The sequence below is a fragment of the Drosophila hydei genome, unplaced genomic scaffold (genome assembly GCF_003285905.1).
Source record: "Drosophila hydei strain 15085-1641.00,03,60 unplaced genomic scaffold, DhydRS2 tig00000063-arrow-pilon, whole genome shotgun sequence".
NCBI classification, from domain to species: Eukaryota; Metazoa; Arthropoda; class Insecta; order Diptera; family Drosophilidae; genus Drosophila; species Drosophila hydei.
In genome coordinates this window covers 8,931,696-8,947,037 of record NW_022045657.1, presented here as the reverse complement: position 1 = coordinate 8,947,037, position 15,342 = coordinate 8,931,696, and the positions used below count along the sequence as shown (strand labels likewise).

At 41.2% G+C, this 15,342-nt stretch overlaps 5 protein-coding genes across 5 annotated transcripts; 3 read left to right on the top strand and 2 right to left on the bottom strand.

The window, feature by feature from the left end:
* The first annotated feature begins 1,310 nt into the window (after positions 1 to 1,310).
* LOC111603021 (thiamine transporter 1) lies at positions 1,311 to 3,164 on the top strand. The gene is made up of 5 exons (XM_023320451.2): positions 1,311 to 1,796; positions 1,856 to 2,157; positions 2,212 to 2,570; positions 2,620 to 2,861; positions 2,924 to 3,164. The coding sequence occupies exons 1-5, from the start codon at positions 1,585 to 1,587 to the stop codon at positions 3,162 to 3,164; spliced, it is 1,356 nt and encodes a 451-aa protein (XP_023176219.2). The 5' UTR covers positions 1,311 to 1,584.
* A 315-nt stretch (positions 3,165 to 3,479) lies between these two features.
* On the top strand, positions 3,480 to 6,449 carry LOC111602960. The gene is made up of 5 exons (XM_023320336.2): positions 3,480 to 3,847; positions 3,935 to 4,085; positions 4,287 to 5,078; positions 5,146 to 5,506; positions 5,573 to 6,449. The coding sequence occupies exons 1-5, from the start codon at positions 3,729 to 3,731 to the stop codon at positions 6,217 to 6,219; spliced, it is 2,070 nt and encodes a 689-aa protein (XP_023176104.2). The 5' UTR covers positions 3,480 to 3,728; the 3' UTR covers positions 6,220 to 6,449.
* An 807-nt stretch (positions 6,450 to 7,256) lies between these two features.
* LOC111602996 (protein AF-9) lies at positions 7,257 to 10,942 on the bottom strand. The gene is made up of 2 exons (XM_023320392.2): positions 10,403 to 10,942; positions 7,257 to 10,331 (listed from the first exon to the last, which is right to left on the bottom strand). Exons 1-2 carry the CDS (start codon positions 10,581 to 10,583, stop codon positions 7,633 to 7,635), a joined length of 2,880 nt encoding a protein of 959 aa, XP_023176160.2. The 5' UTR covers positions 10,584 to 10,942; the 3' UTR covers positions 7,257 to 7,632.
* A 199-nt stretch (positions 10,943 to 11,141) lies between these two features.
* LOC111602972 (LIM domain-containing protein A) lies at positions 11,142 to 13,176 on the top strand. The gene has a single exon (XM_030222845.1). It carries the CDS (start codon positions 11,484 to 11,486, stop codon positions 12,963 to 12,965), a length of 1,482 nt encoding a protein of 493 aa, XP_030078705.1. The 5' UTR covers positions 11,142 to 11,483; the 3' UTR covers positions 12,966 to 13,176.
* Positions 13,177 to 13,428: 252 nt separating this feature from the next.
* LOC111602999 (mastermind-like protein 2) lies at positions 13,429 to 15,342 on the bottom strand. The gene is made up of 3 exons (XM_023320397.2): positions 15,209 to 15,342; positions 14,635 to 15,143; positions 13,429 to 14,083 (listed from the first exon to the last, which is right to left on the bottom strand). The coding sequence occupies exons 1-3, from the start codon at positions 15,340 to 15,342 to the stop codon at positions 13,449 to 13,451; spliced, it is 1,278 nt and encodes a 425-aa protein (XP_023176165.2). The 3' UTR covers positions 13,429 to 13,448.

Below are 15,342 nucleotides of genomic sequence, written 5' to 3'. Positions count from 1 at the left end.
TGAAATGTTTTTTATAGATATTTTTAGAGAGTTCAGGCGCATCCGCATTGATAGTTCATCCAATCAAAGCATCTGGGACAGGTATGACCGCTTGTGTATGGGATGAGACAAGGGCTTAATAGTTGTTGCTCCGAATCAAATATATATATCAAACAATATATCAAAACCATTGAAATCTTAAATGGGTTAAGGGTGTAATTAACTTTTATACGTGTAAAACAGCACATTCTCGATTACTTAGTAATAACTAAATAATGAACAATCGACGAACATTATCACTTATATGTAATTTGCTTAAATTCTTTACTACTTGACTCCATTACCGGACAAGGGCAATTATCTTTCGATTTGTATTATCTCATTATACCCTAAGTCTATTAAAAATGGCAATTCAGGGCGTGTAGGTGTCATTAACACGGAAATAACATACAAAAGAAGTCACGTTCTTGCCCCTTAATTTATATTTATTCTAGATCAGGATCAATAACTGAATGAGCGCTGTCTGTATGTATTAATGCATTAAAATCTATGGACTTGTACTCTCACGATTAGGTTTGCTTCAAGTACTCAACAACTTATCCCATCTTTTTATTGTCTATTTGAGTATATATCGTAAACTTGATGGACTAGAGCGATATAGATAATTTTTTCGGCATCTTCAATATAGAGAGGAGAGGCACAGCCGTCTTTATTGGCTCAACAAATAGCGTAACTCCTAGTCGTGCAGTTCTGACTAGAACAATCTTGTCTTATAATAGCTATAAACAAGTAAGAAAGCTCTAGTCGGGGTGCTAGACTAGGAAATACCCTGAAGCAATTATTGTTTATAGCTTCTATTTGGCGTTAAAAATAAAGAAGGACTTAAACCAACATCTGCTACGCAGTGCGCCTCATCTCTACCAATATACTCACATCAAATTAAAAAAAATAAAAATATTAAAAAAGCCGCCCAACGTCAACTGGAGTTTAACACATGACCGCTTGATAGCGCGCGCCGCCTCTTGGATGAACTGTTACATTTCTGGAATCTGAGCCTTATCAAACATATATATACTTTATAGGGTCTGCCACGACTGCTTCTGCCGGTTACGTACATTGTAATAAAGCCATTATAACCTGACCTTCCCATTTTCAATGGGTTCAGGGTATAAAAAGCCCCCTCCCATTGTTGTTTTTAATAATTTAAACTTATTAAATTGCCTGCACGGTAATCTTAAACGCTCTAAACTTATTTATACCGACTGCACAGATTTTTTACTGTGTGAATTTTTACAACTAGCTAGTTGTATGTGAAAGATTGTGCCTGTGATTAGGGAAAATTTTCGCGTTTCCCGTCTAACACATTAATCTGTGGACTACAGTGCTGATTACAATAAATATAGACGGTTAGGTATATAAATACCTATGTATGTGAATTGTTTAACTTGTAACCCCATAAAAAGCTATGTGCAATTATTTTAATTATTTGTATGCTACGTCCGATCACTCAAGCCTCAGCTAGTTAGTCGAGTTTGACCAACTCGTTGATTAGATAGTGTTGATCAAACACAAGCACTAGTACAAGCAATAGCATTAGAACTAGACATGGAGCATTCTTGGTTGAAGATATCTGGTGTGCTTTGTGTATTTGGGTTTTTACGTGAGTTGCGGCCCTCGGAGCCCTATCATTCTGAAATTTTGCTAGGCGAGTGGTATAATGTGACACAGGATCAAGTGAACCGTAGTGTCTACCCAATCGGAACTTATTCCTATCTATCGCTGCTGATTGTTGTTTTCCTGATCACTGATTTTCTCAGGTAATACACTCACTCACACTTACTCACACACATTTACAATTCAAATAACCTCTATACAGATACAAGCCCATGATTATTGCCAACGCCCTCACAGGAATTATTGTTTGGACTGTGCTGCTAACTACGAGCACGTTGCTGGGTCTGCAAGTCGTTGAGGTATTCTATGGCTTCTATCAGGCCACCGAGGTAGCATATTATTCCTATATATATGCCAAGGTCGATAAGAAGTATTATCCCCGTGTCACATCCCATACACGAGCTGCCATGTTTGTGGGAAAACTTGTGGCAGGGCTATTGGCTCAGCTGCTCATTGGCTTTGATTGGATGAACTATCAACAGTTGATGTACATATCTGTTGGCTGTTAGTATTCCTTATATTTTATAAAATATGATATATCAAATTTGTATCACACAGCACAAGTGTTAGCCCTCCTATGGACCATTTTACTGCCCAGAGTGGAGCAGAGCTTGTATTTCCATCAACAAATGGCAGTCAGTGGAGCCGTTGATAAGGAAACGGATGCACCTGAGCTCTCTAAAAATATATCCAATGAACTCTCGAATGAAATCTCTAAAAATATATCCAATGAACTCTCGATGGCCAAGAAGGACCGTGCTCAACCATTGCAGCTGCTGTGGTTGCACTTCCACAGTGCTTATACAAATGTCCTGGTTCTACAGTGGAGCTTGTGGTATGCGATCAATCTGGCTGGCTATCTGCAAGTAACAACCTACATACAAGTTCTGTGGAAATCGTTTGCAAACGAGCCAAAGGTGAGTATAAAGTTAGTCAATTGAAATTCTTATTATAATACTTGTATAGATTGTTTGGAATGGGGGCGTAGACGCCGCCCTTACTGCACTAGCTGCTCTCTTCTCTCTAATGGCGGGCTATTTGCACGCAGGACGTTTAAAAACACACGCCAGCCTTTTATCGTTAGCTGTGCTGGCAATTTTAGAGGGTGTCTGCATATTGTTTGCATCGTGGACCACTAATATTTATTTGTCATATCTGGGTTATGTGCTGTTTGGAGCTCTTTTTGGATATACTATCACGGTGGCCAGGTTAGTCTAGGTTACGTTTTAGCCCATTTCTTCAGAGCAAAGGTTCTTTTCTTCTGTTGCAGCGCCGAGCTGGCCAAAAGTTTGGCTGAGGATAGCTTTGCCTTGATCTTTGGCATAAACACACTCATTGCACTGATATTACAAACTGTGCTCACTCTTGTCGTCGTCTCCGAGAGTGCGAATCTTCAGTTGAACACGTTTGAACAGTTTACCACCTATGCATTTTATTTTATTGTGATAAGCACTGTTTATTTTATAGCCATTGTTGTTCAATACTTATTTACGTGCTTTAAAAATACTTAAGATAACGGCTTAGACAAAAATATTAATGGGTTATTTATGGTTAAGTCTTATCTAAGTTTATTTTTCATTTTGTGAAATAATATATTTTTAATAGTAACTAAGCTTTACATTTTATGATTAACAATACATTTTCAATTTAATTTAATTATTTAATTTAATTAAATTTCTTTGTTTTGCTTAATTTATTTTGTTTTTAAATTAGAACTGTCGATATTTTAAATAACAGTGCTGCCGGACGGAACAATAAAAGTAGGTAAAACCGCTGAAAGCATGTTAAAAATACCAGATAATTAAAGTATTACACAATCTGGTCTTACTGTTTTTGGTATCGTATGACAGCTCGCCTGTCGGTTTAACGCGGGGCTATTAAACAAAATTGTGATTTGGAAATAAATGCAGCGCATAAAAAACAATTAATATTGATGCAACTGGCGAACTCTGACACAACTGCACTTACAAGTGCTCCAATCTGCGAATAGTGTCTCCCAGAATGTAGTTATCTTCAACATTGGCAAACCACAAACATATCGAATTGTTTCAAAAATATTTTGTTTTGTTATTAAAATGCGCTTTATACGTCGTGGTGTGGTTAAGCTCGTGCTTATCTGCACGATATTAGTAATGTTTGTTACATTTCTGTTGCTTAACTCTGAGCCGGAAGATGTAGATAAAACCATTAAAATGTAAGTATGTGTATATATGTATCCATATGTATACGGGAGGTACACACGCTCTTTTTGTTATTTATTCAACTTTGTAAAACTTTGCAGTGAAATAATTGAGCGATCGATAAGGTCTGTCATGAATCAAGGGGAATGCCGCCAACCCCATTTACCAGTGGATAATCCCGTTATAATGAAATTTTACATGCCGGTTGATAAAATAAAATGCGGATCCCAGACAGATTGGGTTATGTGTGAGGTAAATATTAATTAATACATGCTTATTGTACTTGGTTATATATTTGTTTTATTGTGTTTATATGTTTTCTTCTTGAGAATTTGCATGCTATCCACAACGGAAGTTCGTACTTGTAAACAAGCATTTGAGCTTTCTAAATTGCTAATAAAGACGATATCAAATTTCAATTAGTATATATTTCGGTATTCGATTATTTCGTAGAAATCGATATGCTTTGTGAAGCCCGAAATAACTGCAGTACATGGGGACATAACATGCTCATATACGGATATTATTCGCAAATCGGACTACACTGCGCGCTTTGGACGAACCGTTCGAATAAAGGAGCCATATGTGCTGCAGAAGAGCGATTTCGTTCGTGTAGCATGTCATGCGGCTAGCGGTGAGAAATGGTTTGGTATGGCGTTTGGTATACGGGACACTGTGCAAAGGCCCGTAGTGCCCAATGTGGCTGCGTTGCCTGCCGAAATTGTTATTGCCAGTTCACAGCACCAACAAGCCCATCTGAAGGAGCTGCCGACAAGTCCATTTTTCAATGTACTGATGTTTGGTTTCGATTCTTTGAGTCGAAATGCTTTCATACGTAAGCTACCGCGCAGTTATGCCTATTTAACTCAGCAGCTGGGCGCCATTGTACTGCAGAGCTATAATATTGTTGGTGATGGTACTCCACAGGCGTTGGTGCCTCTGCTCACAGGTTACACGGAATTGGAGCTGCCGGAAACAAGGAAACGGGTCTCGAGCTCTGGTAGTGTCGATGCATATCCAATGATTTGGCAGGATTTTGCGCGACTCGGCTATTTGACCTCATTCAATGAGGATTTGCCATATGTGGGTACGTTCACGTATCGCATGAATGGCTTCGATTCGCAGCCCGTGGATCATTATTTGCGCACGTTTTACATGCAGGCCTCGAACATGCTGAGTGGCAGTGCTCCCAACTGTATTGGCAACCAACCAGATCATCTAGTCATGCTCGACTATACCAAGAATGTGAGTCTCACATATCAAACTTAATGAATTTTGTAATTTACTTAGAGATGCTTTTTGCATTTTACAGTTTATGCTGAAGTATCGTGACTCGCCACGTTTTGTATTCAGCTTTCATGGTGGTCTCTCACACGATTCTATTAATCTTGTGGGCGCTGCCGACGACGATGTGCACGATTGGCTGGTGTCGCTCAAGGAGAAGTCTCTGCTTGATGATACCATTCTAATATTCATGGCTGATCATGGCAACCGATTTGCCGAAGTGCGCGCCACTCTTCAAGGCAAACAGGAGGAACGTCTACCTTTCTTTAGCTTCACATTTCCTGAATCATTTAAGAAGCGCTTTCCCCAGGAGTATAACAATTTTGTGGAGAATGAGCACCGACTCGTCACACCCTTCGATGTGCATGCCACGTTCAAGCATCTGATACGTAAGTATACGTAAGATACGTAAAAAGAAGAATTTATTATTATGTAATACTTTTTTGTTCGTGCAGAGATGCAATCAGCTGGGCTAAATGAACAGACAGCTGACAACAGCTACGATGTCCTCAACAATGACATCAAAACGGAAACCAATCAGCCAAAAAATATACACATCTCGGAGCAAGCGCGAGGTCGGGCCATATCGCTCTTTGAGCGCATACCTAGCAATCGTTCATGCGCGGATGCGTACATCGAGCCACATTGGTGCGCCTGCCTCAACTGGCAGCCGTTGCAATTGAATGACAGTCGTTACGAGGGCGCTATTCTCAAAGCGGCCAACAGCATAGTGGAGACAATCAATGCGGCAACTCTTGAACGACGTCAGTTTTGCGCACCACTTCAATTGCTGCGCATCAACTGGGCGCTGCGACTGCAGCCACACAAAGAACTATTGCAATTTAAAACGAATAGTGACAAAGATGGCTTTCTAGCCGATTTGAGCGGTCACACAGAGGTACACGATGTGTTCTATCAGGTGCAACTAGTCACCCAGCCAGGCCAGGGGCTGTATGAGGCGAGCGTGGCCTACAATTTAAACACACACGAAAGCACAACTAAACTCTCAGATATCTCACGGGTCAACAAGTACGGGTCCCAGGCCAAATGTATTTACGAGCGTGATCCAGAGCTGCGCAAGTTTTGCTACTGCCGAGACTAAAAATCTAGTCAATGCACAAACAAGCTGCATTCAATTTTGTTATTATCTCTCGCAATATTTTACGTATACTTAATATGTACTGAATACGGAAACACTGTATTAAGGTGCCGCCGATTTAGCTCTTGGCATATCCTTTTAAGTTCAAAGCTTGAAGCTCTCTCCTACTTAGTTCCTTAATGAAACAAAACTCAAATATTTTGATACTGAAAAATACACAATTATTATTTTTATGGAGGTATTTATTAATTTGTATGTTGTGTCTATATTTTATTTGAATATTCTCTTAAATCATGCTTATGCACTTATGTTCACATGTTACGTTCATTACAAATGCATCCAGGGTATATTTTTTTTACTACCTGTATAAATTCGTAACTGCATAAGTATTGCTTTATACACATGAAAGGATATATAATATATTTTATTTGTAAATAACCAACCGCACATAACTAGCAAAAGAATTGATATTTGTAACTTGCACACGCCTGGCCTTAAATCCCAACAGGCAGATATATATGTGTATATATATATATATTGTAGATCGGCAAACCAATACGAAACATATGTTAACCATATTTAAACGGATTTTCTGAGTAATGGGCTATAACACTTCTTGTACGTTTCTTCATGTTGTCAATATTTTCAATGGCACGTTCGATTTTATGGTCTGTTAAAATGTATTGCATGTGTATATAAATATATATGTATGTATATGTTTAACTTTTATACTTCATTAATATATACTTATATTTATATAAGTAACTATAATATATATCGCACACAGTACGAATCTTAACTTTGGGTTGACTGCTAAAGATTGAGCTTTCTTGTTCGCTTCTCAATATTTTTATATTGATTATTTAAAAAAAATTGTTTATTTATTTTAGTCCAAAAAGAAAGTAAAAAATCATAATTTATTTGTAGAAAAATACAAAAAGAAAATCAATAAATATTTATTGAAAAAGAAATAGCATCATGTTATAAACAAATAAGAAATTAAAAAAAATGTATACTAAGATCGAAACAGGACATTATAGTTATGATTTCTAAACTAATTTGCATGTAGTGTTTCTAAAAAGATAGCCTTGCTCTAAAGGGGCGTGTCTATCTGTGTGTGTTTAAAAAGTATCGCATACTTTACGGCATAGACTTTGAAATACCTGTTCTAATTGAGAACTTACAAACTAACCGGTCAAATGGCCATGAAAAACGTAATACCAATATACACGTTGCCAATAGAACTTGGGGTGTATTTAAAATTTGGGGACATTCGCTTTGCATTTCAGTTGCTTTAACTAATTGTAATTGTAAAGATTATTTGGTTAAGTGCATGAGAGATTGGTTGATGAGTGTACATCTCGTTTAGCTGTAAGCCGCTGTTGCCGCTGATGAGCCCGTTGGTCCCATTTTGGGTCACGACACGGACGTCGCAAGGAACTCTTGGAGTCGCTGCACGGTGCCACGATCCAATTTGCACAGATCAAAGTCAAAGGTTTTGTGTGTGATCTCGTAGCAGCCGGTGGCGGCAATCATTTCAACAACTTGCTGCAGCTCCTCGTTGTCCTGCAACGTCATAATCTTGTGATGCAGCTCTTGCAGTTCGCTTAGGTATTCAGTGGGCAGAGGCGTGCTGTTACCGCCACCACTCAGTGGTTGATTCAGTGGCTCTGCAGGTGAATGGCTGCTATTGCTATTATTGTTGTTTATAGCCGGACAGCTGTTGCTGTTGCTGTTGTTATGGCTACTCGGCGAGGAGTTAATGCTATTGTTGCTCACTGGCACTGTAGCTGCTGCTGGTGCTATTGATCCTTGCCGCAGAGACGGCGACTTGGACTTCTCACGCGCTGATTTACTCGCTGTCTGCTCTTTTTTTGTCGATTTCAATGGTGGCTCAATGAAGGTGGTACTGCTATTGCCGCTGTTGCTGTTTTGAGAATTGCGTCGATTGCGTTTCTTTTCTTCCTTAAGTTCTGCCTTCTCAACCTTCTCAGCCTTGGCATCTGGGGACTTGTCCAGCTTTTCTGTCCTTTCCGACTTTTCGGCTAATTTTGACTTGCCTTTTTGCTCCTTGCCAGTGTTTTCAGCCGCTTTGGTATCCTTCGCATGCTGCGCACTATTCTGTGCGCCTTTTGCGCCCATTGAGCTCTTCTGTTGGGTGCACTTTGCTGGCAAATCAGGAAAGCTGCTATTGGAACTATCTGAATGTTGGAGTGTGGCAGCTGTTGCCGCCGCCAAGGCATTGGTGGCTGCCAAGTCTGGAGCCGATTGTGCCGAATCCATGTCGCTCAAATCCAAATTGCTTGATCCCTTAATTGGCGTCTGTGCCGCTCCTGCTCCTGTGCCAGATGTGGGTGTCGCCGCCTGCTTATTGCTATGCTTACTGTCAGTTTCTCGTTGTCGCTTTTCCTCTTTGCTGGCGGTCTTATCTTTCGATTTTTTGTGTTTCTCCTTCTTGCTGGTCACTGGTATTGCTTTTTCCGTGCTTGCTTCAGTCTGCTGCTGACTACTCAGTTCCGTCTTCGGGGATGCATCCGTTGCTCCAGCAGACGCTGCTACTGTTGTTGATTTATCCGATACAATTGGCTGTTGCTGCTGTGACTTATCCTTCTCCCGATCCTTGAGTTTGTCCTTTTCGCGCTCCTTATCTTTCTCCTTATCGCGCTCGCTGCGGTCCTTGTCTTTCTCCTTGTCCTTTTCTTTGTCTTTGCTCTTATCCTTTTTCTTGTGCTTGTGCGATTTCTTGTCCATGTTGCTATTGCCATTGCTGTTCGTTGATTTCTCACTTTTGGCATCGACTCCTTTTTCGACGCCCTTTGTTGGAGCAGCACCTGATTGTTGTGGTGGCACTGGCAGTTCGTCCTTGTCGTAAACACGTTTACCGCTGCTGGAAGCAAGGCTGCTGGCACTTGTGCTGCTGCCCAGCGAATTGGGGGTGGCCTTGCCGGTGGCCTTTATAGTTTCATAGCTGGCTTGAGATTGTTGCGTCTGTGCTTGTTGTGTTTGGTTGTTATTGCTACTACTGTTGCCGGTGACCGGACTGTCGCCGTGTCCACGCTCATCTTTAAGTGACCGCTTATCTTTGTCCCGTTCTTCTCGCTGTTTTTCCCGTTCGCGCTCACGCTCCTTGTCTTTTTTCTCTTTTTTCGATTTTTTGTTTGAGCTGCGCTCTTTGTCCTTTGACTCCGATTTCCCAGAAGACTTGTGGTCGTCGCGCTCCTTAAAACGAGCATTTGGTGTACCAGCTGCACTGTCCGCTGTTGGCTTTTTGGGACTCATTTCGGCTAGGCTGCTTCGACCGCCCGCCTTAGGGCTGACAGTGCGGCGGACTAATGCGCTAGCAGCTGCAGTAAGCGTGCTGCTACTACTATGTTCGCGTTCCCGATCCTTGTCGCGTGTTTTATCTTTTTTGGACTTCTCCTTGTCTTTGTCATGCTTGCTGCTGCCGCTCTCCGATTTGCCAGACTTTCGCTCTTTATCGCGACCATGTCGTTCCTTTTTGTCCTTATCGCGCGGCTTGTCAGAACTGTTGGACTTATCGCGCTCCCTACTCGACTTCTCCTTACCATCATGTGTGCCAATCTTTCCGCTACTAGAGCCCGTTGACGCCTTGGCATCTGGTGAATGTTTGGATGCAGTTATAGATGGCAGATTACCACCAGGCGCACTGCCTTTTGTAATGGGTGAGCCAAAGAGTGCAGAGAAGGTGCTAACCTTGCCTTCATCAGCGCGCGATTTGTGTTTCTTGGTAGATGCTGACTCAATTATCATGCTGCTGCTGCTACCACCCTTCGCCTTGACCACGTTTAAATCTGATCCGGGCGGTTCACTAGGTGACACCGTTCGGTTTAGGCTGCTTGCAGCAGCAATGTTTGCACCAAAAACCGGTACGCCACCTCCACGCATCAATTTCGCACGAAATTCCTCCGAAGGCGCCTCAAAAACATGCGTTTTGACTTCAACACGATGTCGAGGTGGACCGGAATTTTGCAGATCCAAATCGTATTGATACATGATGCGCTTCGGCTCGTCTCTATTTCGAAAATATATCTCGACAGGCAATATAAAGCCGGCGTAGCCCGATTCCTGTATGACATAAGGCGGCTCTTTGATAACTAAAATGAGATAATATTAATTGATTTTTTTGGCGCGCAAATTGAAAACAAATACGAATGTTAACACTTACCACGTTTTGGCTTGGGAAAAGAATTGTGCAGTATAAAGACAACCTTGTCAACGAATGCACTTATTTCTGCTTTATTTACGCCTTGTACATAAATCTCCCAGTCATGGGTGAAGGCCAACGGATGTTTTTTGTTGCGCAGCTTTGACGTGTGACCAATTTCGAACTGCACCTTGACTGCCATATCGATGTCGCCGGTAACGGTAACGCATCAATCTTTTATGGCGTTTATATCAATATTCTGTATATAAACAATATGTACAATTTGACTGCTCTCCACTTTGGAGCGGCGCAGTATGAGTGTCTGGCAGAAGATTATGTGTTGGTTAACCAAATGTACCAGGCGAAATCAATAATAATATGTTTATTGCTGTAATGCTGTAATGTAATTTAATCCTTTTAACTGTTAAAGCTAGTGTGAAAGCAACTTCTACACAATCTTTTTTTATTTAACAACAAATACGGGCAAAGAAAAGGAAAACACTCGCACCACATACACATTGGGTAATATCGATATCGATATATGTAAATAAAATGGTTAACTGAGTAATGCAACACTGCAGATATGCTCAAAGCTCAAAGCTATGTTTTGGAATGATGCATTCGATTATTGCTAATGGATATGAATTCAAATTGGAAAACTTTCTGGACAAATTAGCAACATAAATGTTAATGTTCTAAATTGTAATAAATGTTTAATAATATAACTTCAAACGCATTTCATAACTAAGTATATTCCTGCAATGTCGTATGTATAATTTAATAATCATTATGTTTAATATAATTTACCACGTAATGTTGAAGTAAACATAGATAGAAAACTACTATTGAATATTGATTTAAACTATCAATATAATATATACTTAGTCCGGTTTCTTTGATATCAATTTGGATAAAAAATACCGTCGATATATTATCGATGGCTGCACCGCTGTTGCTTGCAGCTGTTTTGTCATTCACTTGAAACTGCAAAAACAATTAAATGTTTTGCGAAAAAATACCTCAATAAAACCTGAGGAAAATCGTAAATAATCAAATGTAAGCCTAATGGCGGACTAAGGTCGCATATAGGAAGTGTTCCAAAATGGCTAGCGATTATAGTGCTAGCCAATTCGTCTCTGCAAATACATGTGCAGCAAGTGCAGCGAGCTCTTCCCGCTGGCTAACCGAGGAAGTCTTCAAGCTGATCGATATTGTACAACGCGATGAGGCCATCTATAATCCGAGACATAAATATTACTTTTGCCGGCCATACGTGGAGAACTTTTGGCGTGAAGTTGATTTGAAGTTGGAGAAGAACCCAGGTGCCAGCTTAGCCAAATGGACTAATCTGCGCATTTCATTTCGGCGCGAATACACCAACTATTTGGAAGAGAAAGTTCCGCCCTGTTGGTCATATTTTGACCGGATGTTCTTCCTGCATCCATACCTGCGTAAAAAACATCAACAGCCCAAATCGTTGGACACACAGGTACAAGATGCATTGGCCCATCTGAGCAGTCTCTCAAGTCGAATGCAGCGGGAACGAGCAGTTAATACGTGTACAGCGGCAAGTTCAACCAACACTAGCAACACGACTCAAGTGAATCCCAATGGAGCTATTCACTCGGCGCAGCAATCACCGCAACAGCAGCCACTTGACAATTATTTGGACTATTTCGATGAGCACGATCATAACAACTCGGAGCTTGATGAGATTATTGATGAGGAGCACCGGGTACGTTTTCAAAATCATACGCTTGACAACAATGACATCAAATCGGAGTGCGAGGAGCCAGTCGATGACTACGAAGCCGACCAAGAGCAACGCGCTCATCAACACCAGGATGAGGATGAGCATGATCATGAGCATGAGGACCATGAAATTCGCTCGTTAGCATACGATACAGCAGCTACCGCTGCAGCACCCAGTTCCACTTCCTCGTTAGAGAAACGCTACACTCAGCATTTTCAACAACATGCCAGCAGCAGCAGTAGCAGCCGGCTGCAGCATATGAATCGTTTACAGCTCCGCAATTACCACGAGGAGGCACGTTCACTGCGTTCACGGTCACAGGAGCTGCAAGGTGCCGCTGCTGCCGCAGCAGCGACAGCTGTGGCGGCATCTGTCGGTGCTGCTAATTTGCAAACTCATTCAAATGTTTCTTTTGTACGGCCAACCTTCAGCAGCAAGGCCGTGGACATGGTGAGCACCACCACGCATGCTAACTCAACAATCGCTGGTAACAATGGAGCAACGGCAGCCTCCACAACGGACAATGAGAGTCTAGCAGTTGTTGCCGCGCCCAGCAGTGCTTATCTGAGCCAACGTCATATGCATGTACCACACTCGCACACCCACTCCCACCACCAGGTGACGACACCATCGCAACGCCTGGAATTGAGCAATTCGTCTACGACGGTCGCCACAGCCGGCCCAGTGGAACTGTGCGACTGCAAGACCGACTCGGATGCCATGTTTCTAATGAGCCTACTGCCCGACATACAGAAGCTGAATGGACGCGATCGAGGCAAAATTAAAATAGCTTTCCAAAACATATTGCAGGACTACTTGTATCCCGACTAAGTGCGACTCTAAGTCATAACTGGCTGCTAGTTAAGATCTCCCAGCTCTATTCTGTGTATACAATTTTGCTTATAGCATGCACAAATTAAGTTTGTCGATTGGCCTAGCCGATAGTTTTCATTATTAATTGATATGCGCAATTCCTTAAAGCTTTGCTGTGCAAAAAAAAAAGAAGAAAAGAAAAACAAAGTATCCTTAAATTGTACTTAAACCGTAGATTCGTTGAAAAATATGTGTTATAAATTATTTTATTTATATAATTATGTATAAATATATAACGAATATAATATTTTTTGTTAAAGCAAGAAATTCATTCAAAATATACATCAACTGTCTATGGCTTAAATTAAAATATAGCTATGGAACCCGGTTCAGAGTCCCTAATCGGATCAATACATAATTGAAATTCAGAGCAGCTCATAATGTCTTATCGAACATTATTCTTAGAAAATATTTTAATATGAATATTCATTCAAATCTGTTTTAATCAAAAAGCTTCAGGTCGCGCGCGATCTTCTGGATTTTATTGTCAAGCGTCTTGTCTTCGTGCTCGCAGATATAATAATGCCTGGAAGTGCACTCCTGACCATAGTATACATAGCTGTGTTTGCCCGCATTGTAGCTCAGGCGCAAGCAGCGTCCCTTGCCCTCTATTTGGACTGTATTGTTGAGTATATCGCTCTCCTCTGTTGCTTCCTCGCTGCTGTCTACCAGGTTGGAGGCCGTAGAATTTTCAGCTTTCTGTGACATGGCAATTGAGGTGAGATTTGTATTCGGATTGACGGGTTTCGCGGAATTGGACCAAATCCACAAAAGACCCGGATTGAGGCCACCTAGCCAGTAGTCACGGCCTCGATGTGCCGGTTGATTAAGTAAATAGGCCATAATCTCTTCGTTCTCGGACACCTTTTCGAACTCGGCCAGGTGAGCTGAGAGCCCCTTGCAGGCTGTATTTGCCGTCTTCCAGTTCACCAGCTGATGACTGTTGATATAATAGCAATTGTCGCTGATCCGCGTGAAATTCGTTGGGCAGGGATCACGCACTTCCTTCTGATTGTTGCCAGCCATGAGATAATATATCAATTGTTCCGTTCGTCGCACGCGACTTTCCAAATAATCTAAAAAGGTTGAAAACAGAATACAATTATTTTTAGAGTAGAGCTTCAAAATGCATTACTGACAAAAAGACGTTACTAAAAAGATGTTAACAAATTTTTAAAATTAATTTAACTAAAGATTTACGAGATGCTGAGAGAGAGAACAAGCCGAGAGTAAACATGGTAAGCAGGCAAGTAGTTAACACAAGGCGCTAAGTGTTAAACGAGATTTAAAGAGCGAGTAAGTGACATGAAAGTAGCGAAATCGGCAGATATTCAGTAATTGTTTTGTTTAAATAATACTAGAAAAGTAAGGAAATAGATAGAAATTAACTATAATTAAGATAACTTTTTACTATAGACCAAAATATATTAATAAAATTAATTTCATATAAAATTCATTTAACGGAAATCATATTTAAATAAAATTAAAAAAAAGTTGAGTAAAGCTTTTAAGACGATTATATATAGATATATTATAAAAAAAATAAAAAAATATATATAAATTTATAAATCTATATAATACATATAGAAAGAAATTCAATATCTATATTTATATTCTTTCTTCTTACCAACACGATAGACCAACTTCTCAATCGCACCCAGCAGATACAAATCGTTTTCAGAAACGGCTCGGAAAGTGTTGGGCGGGCTGCCATGCTGCTGCTGTTGCTGCTGCTGCGAATGAGGTGGCAGCGGCGGCGGCGGCTGCTGCAGCGGCACTGGACGCAGGTGCGCCTGAGGCGGAGATGGCTCCGAATTACCGAAACCAAAGAGCTGTTGCAAGAAACCGGGTTGCTGGCGCTGTTGCTGTTGTTGCTGCTGTTGCTGTAGTTGTTGTTGTTGTTGCTGGTGCAACATTTGGTTTGTCATAGGCCGAAACTGTGGGTTGACAATCGGACCTTGGCTTTCTACCGGCGTACGCAGATGCGGCTCCAGCTCCACCGCCTCGCCAATGCGACGTGTAATGTAAATGTTGTTGCCAGGCCGTTTGTAAGCCGAGGAATGATAGTTAATGGGTCCGCCCATCTCGCCGCCCATATAGGCCAGATCCTTCGACATGCGCTGGCTGCTGCTCTGGCTACAAATGGGCACAAATCAATTATAATAATCCATCTTGATCAACAGCTAACACACGACACCGACCTCAGCACATAATCTTCGAGAAATTGTGACCAATTGGCGGCGTCCGTCAGCGATTCATTTGCGTATTTTTGCATAGTTTCACTGTCGTCTGGCTTGCATAACCCAGGGCAAAGGCCCAGACATATGAGCCACAT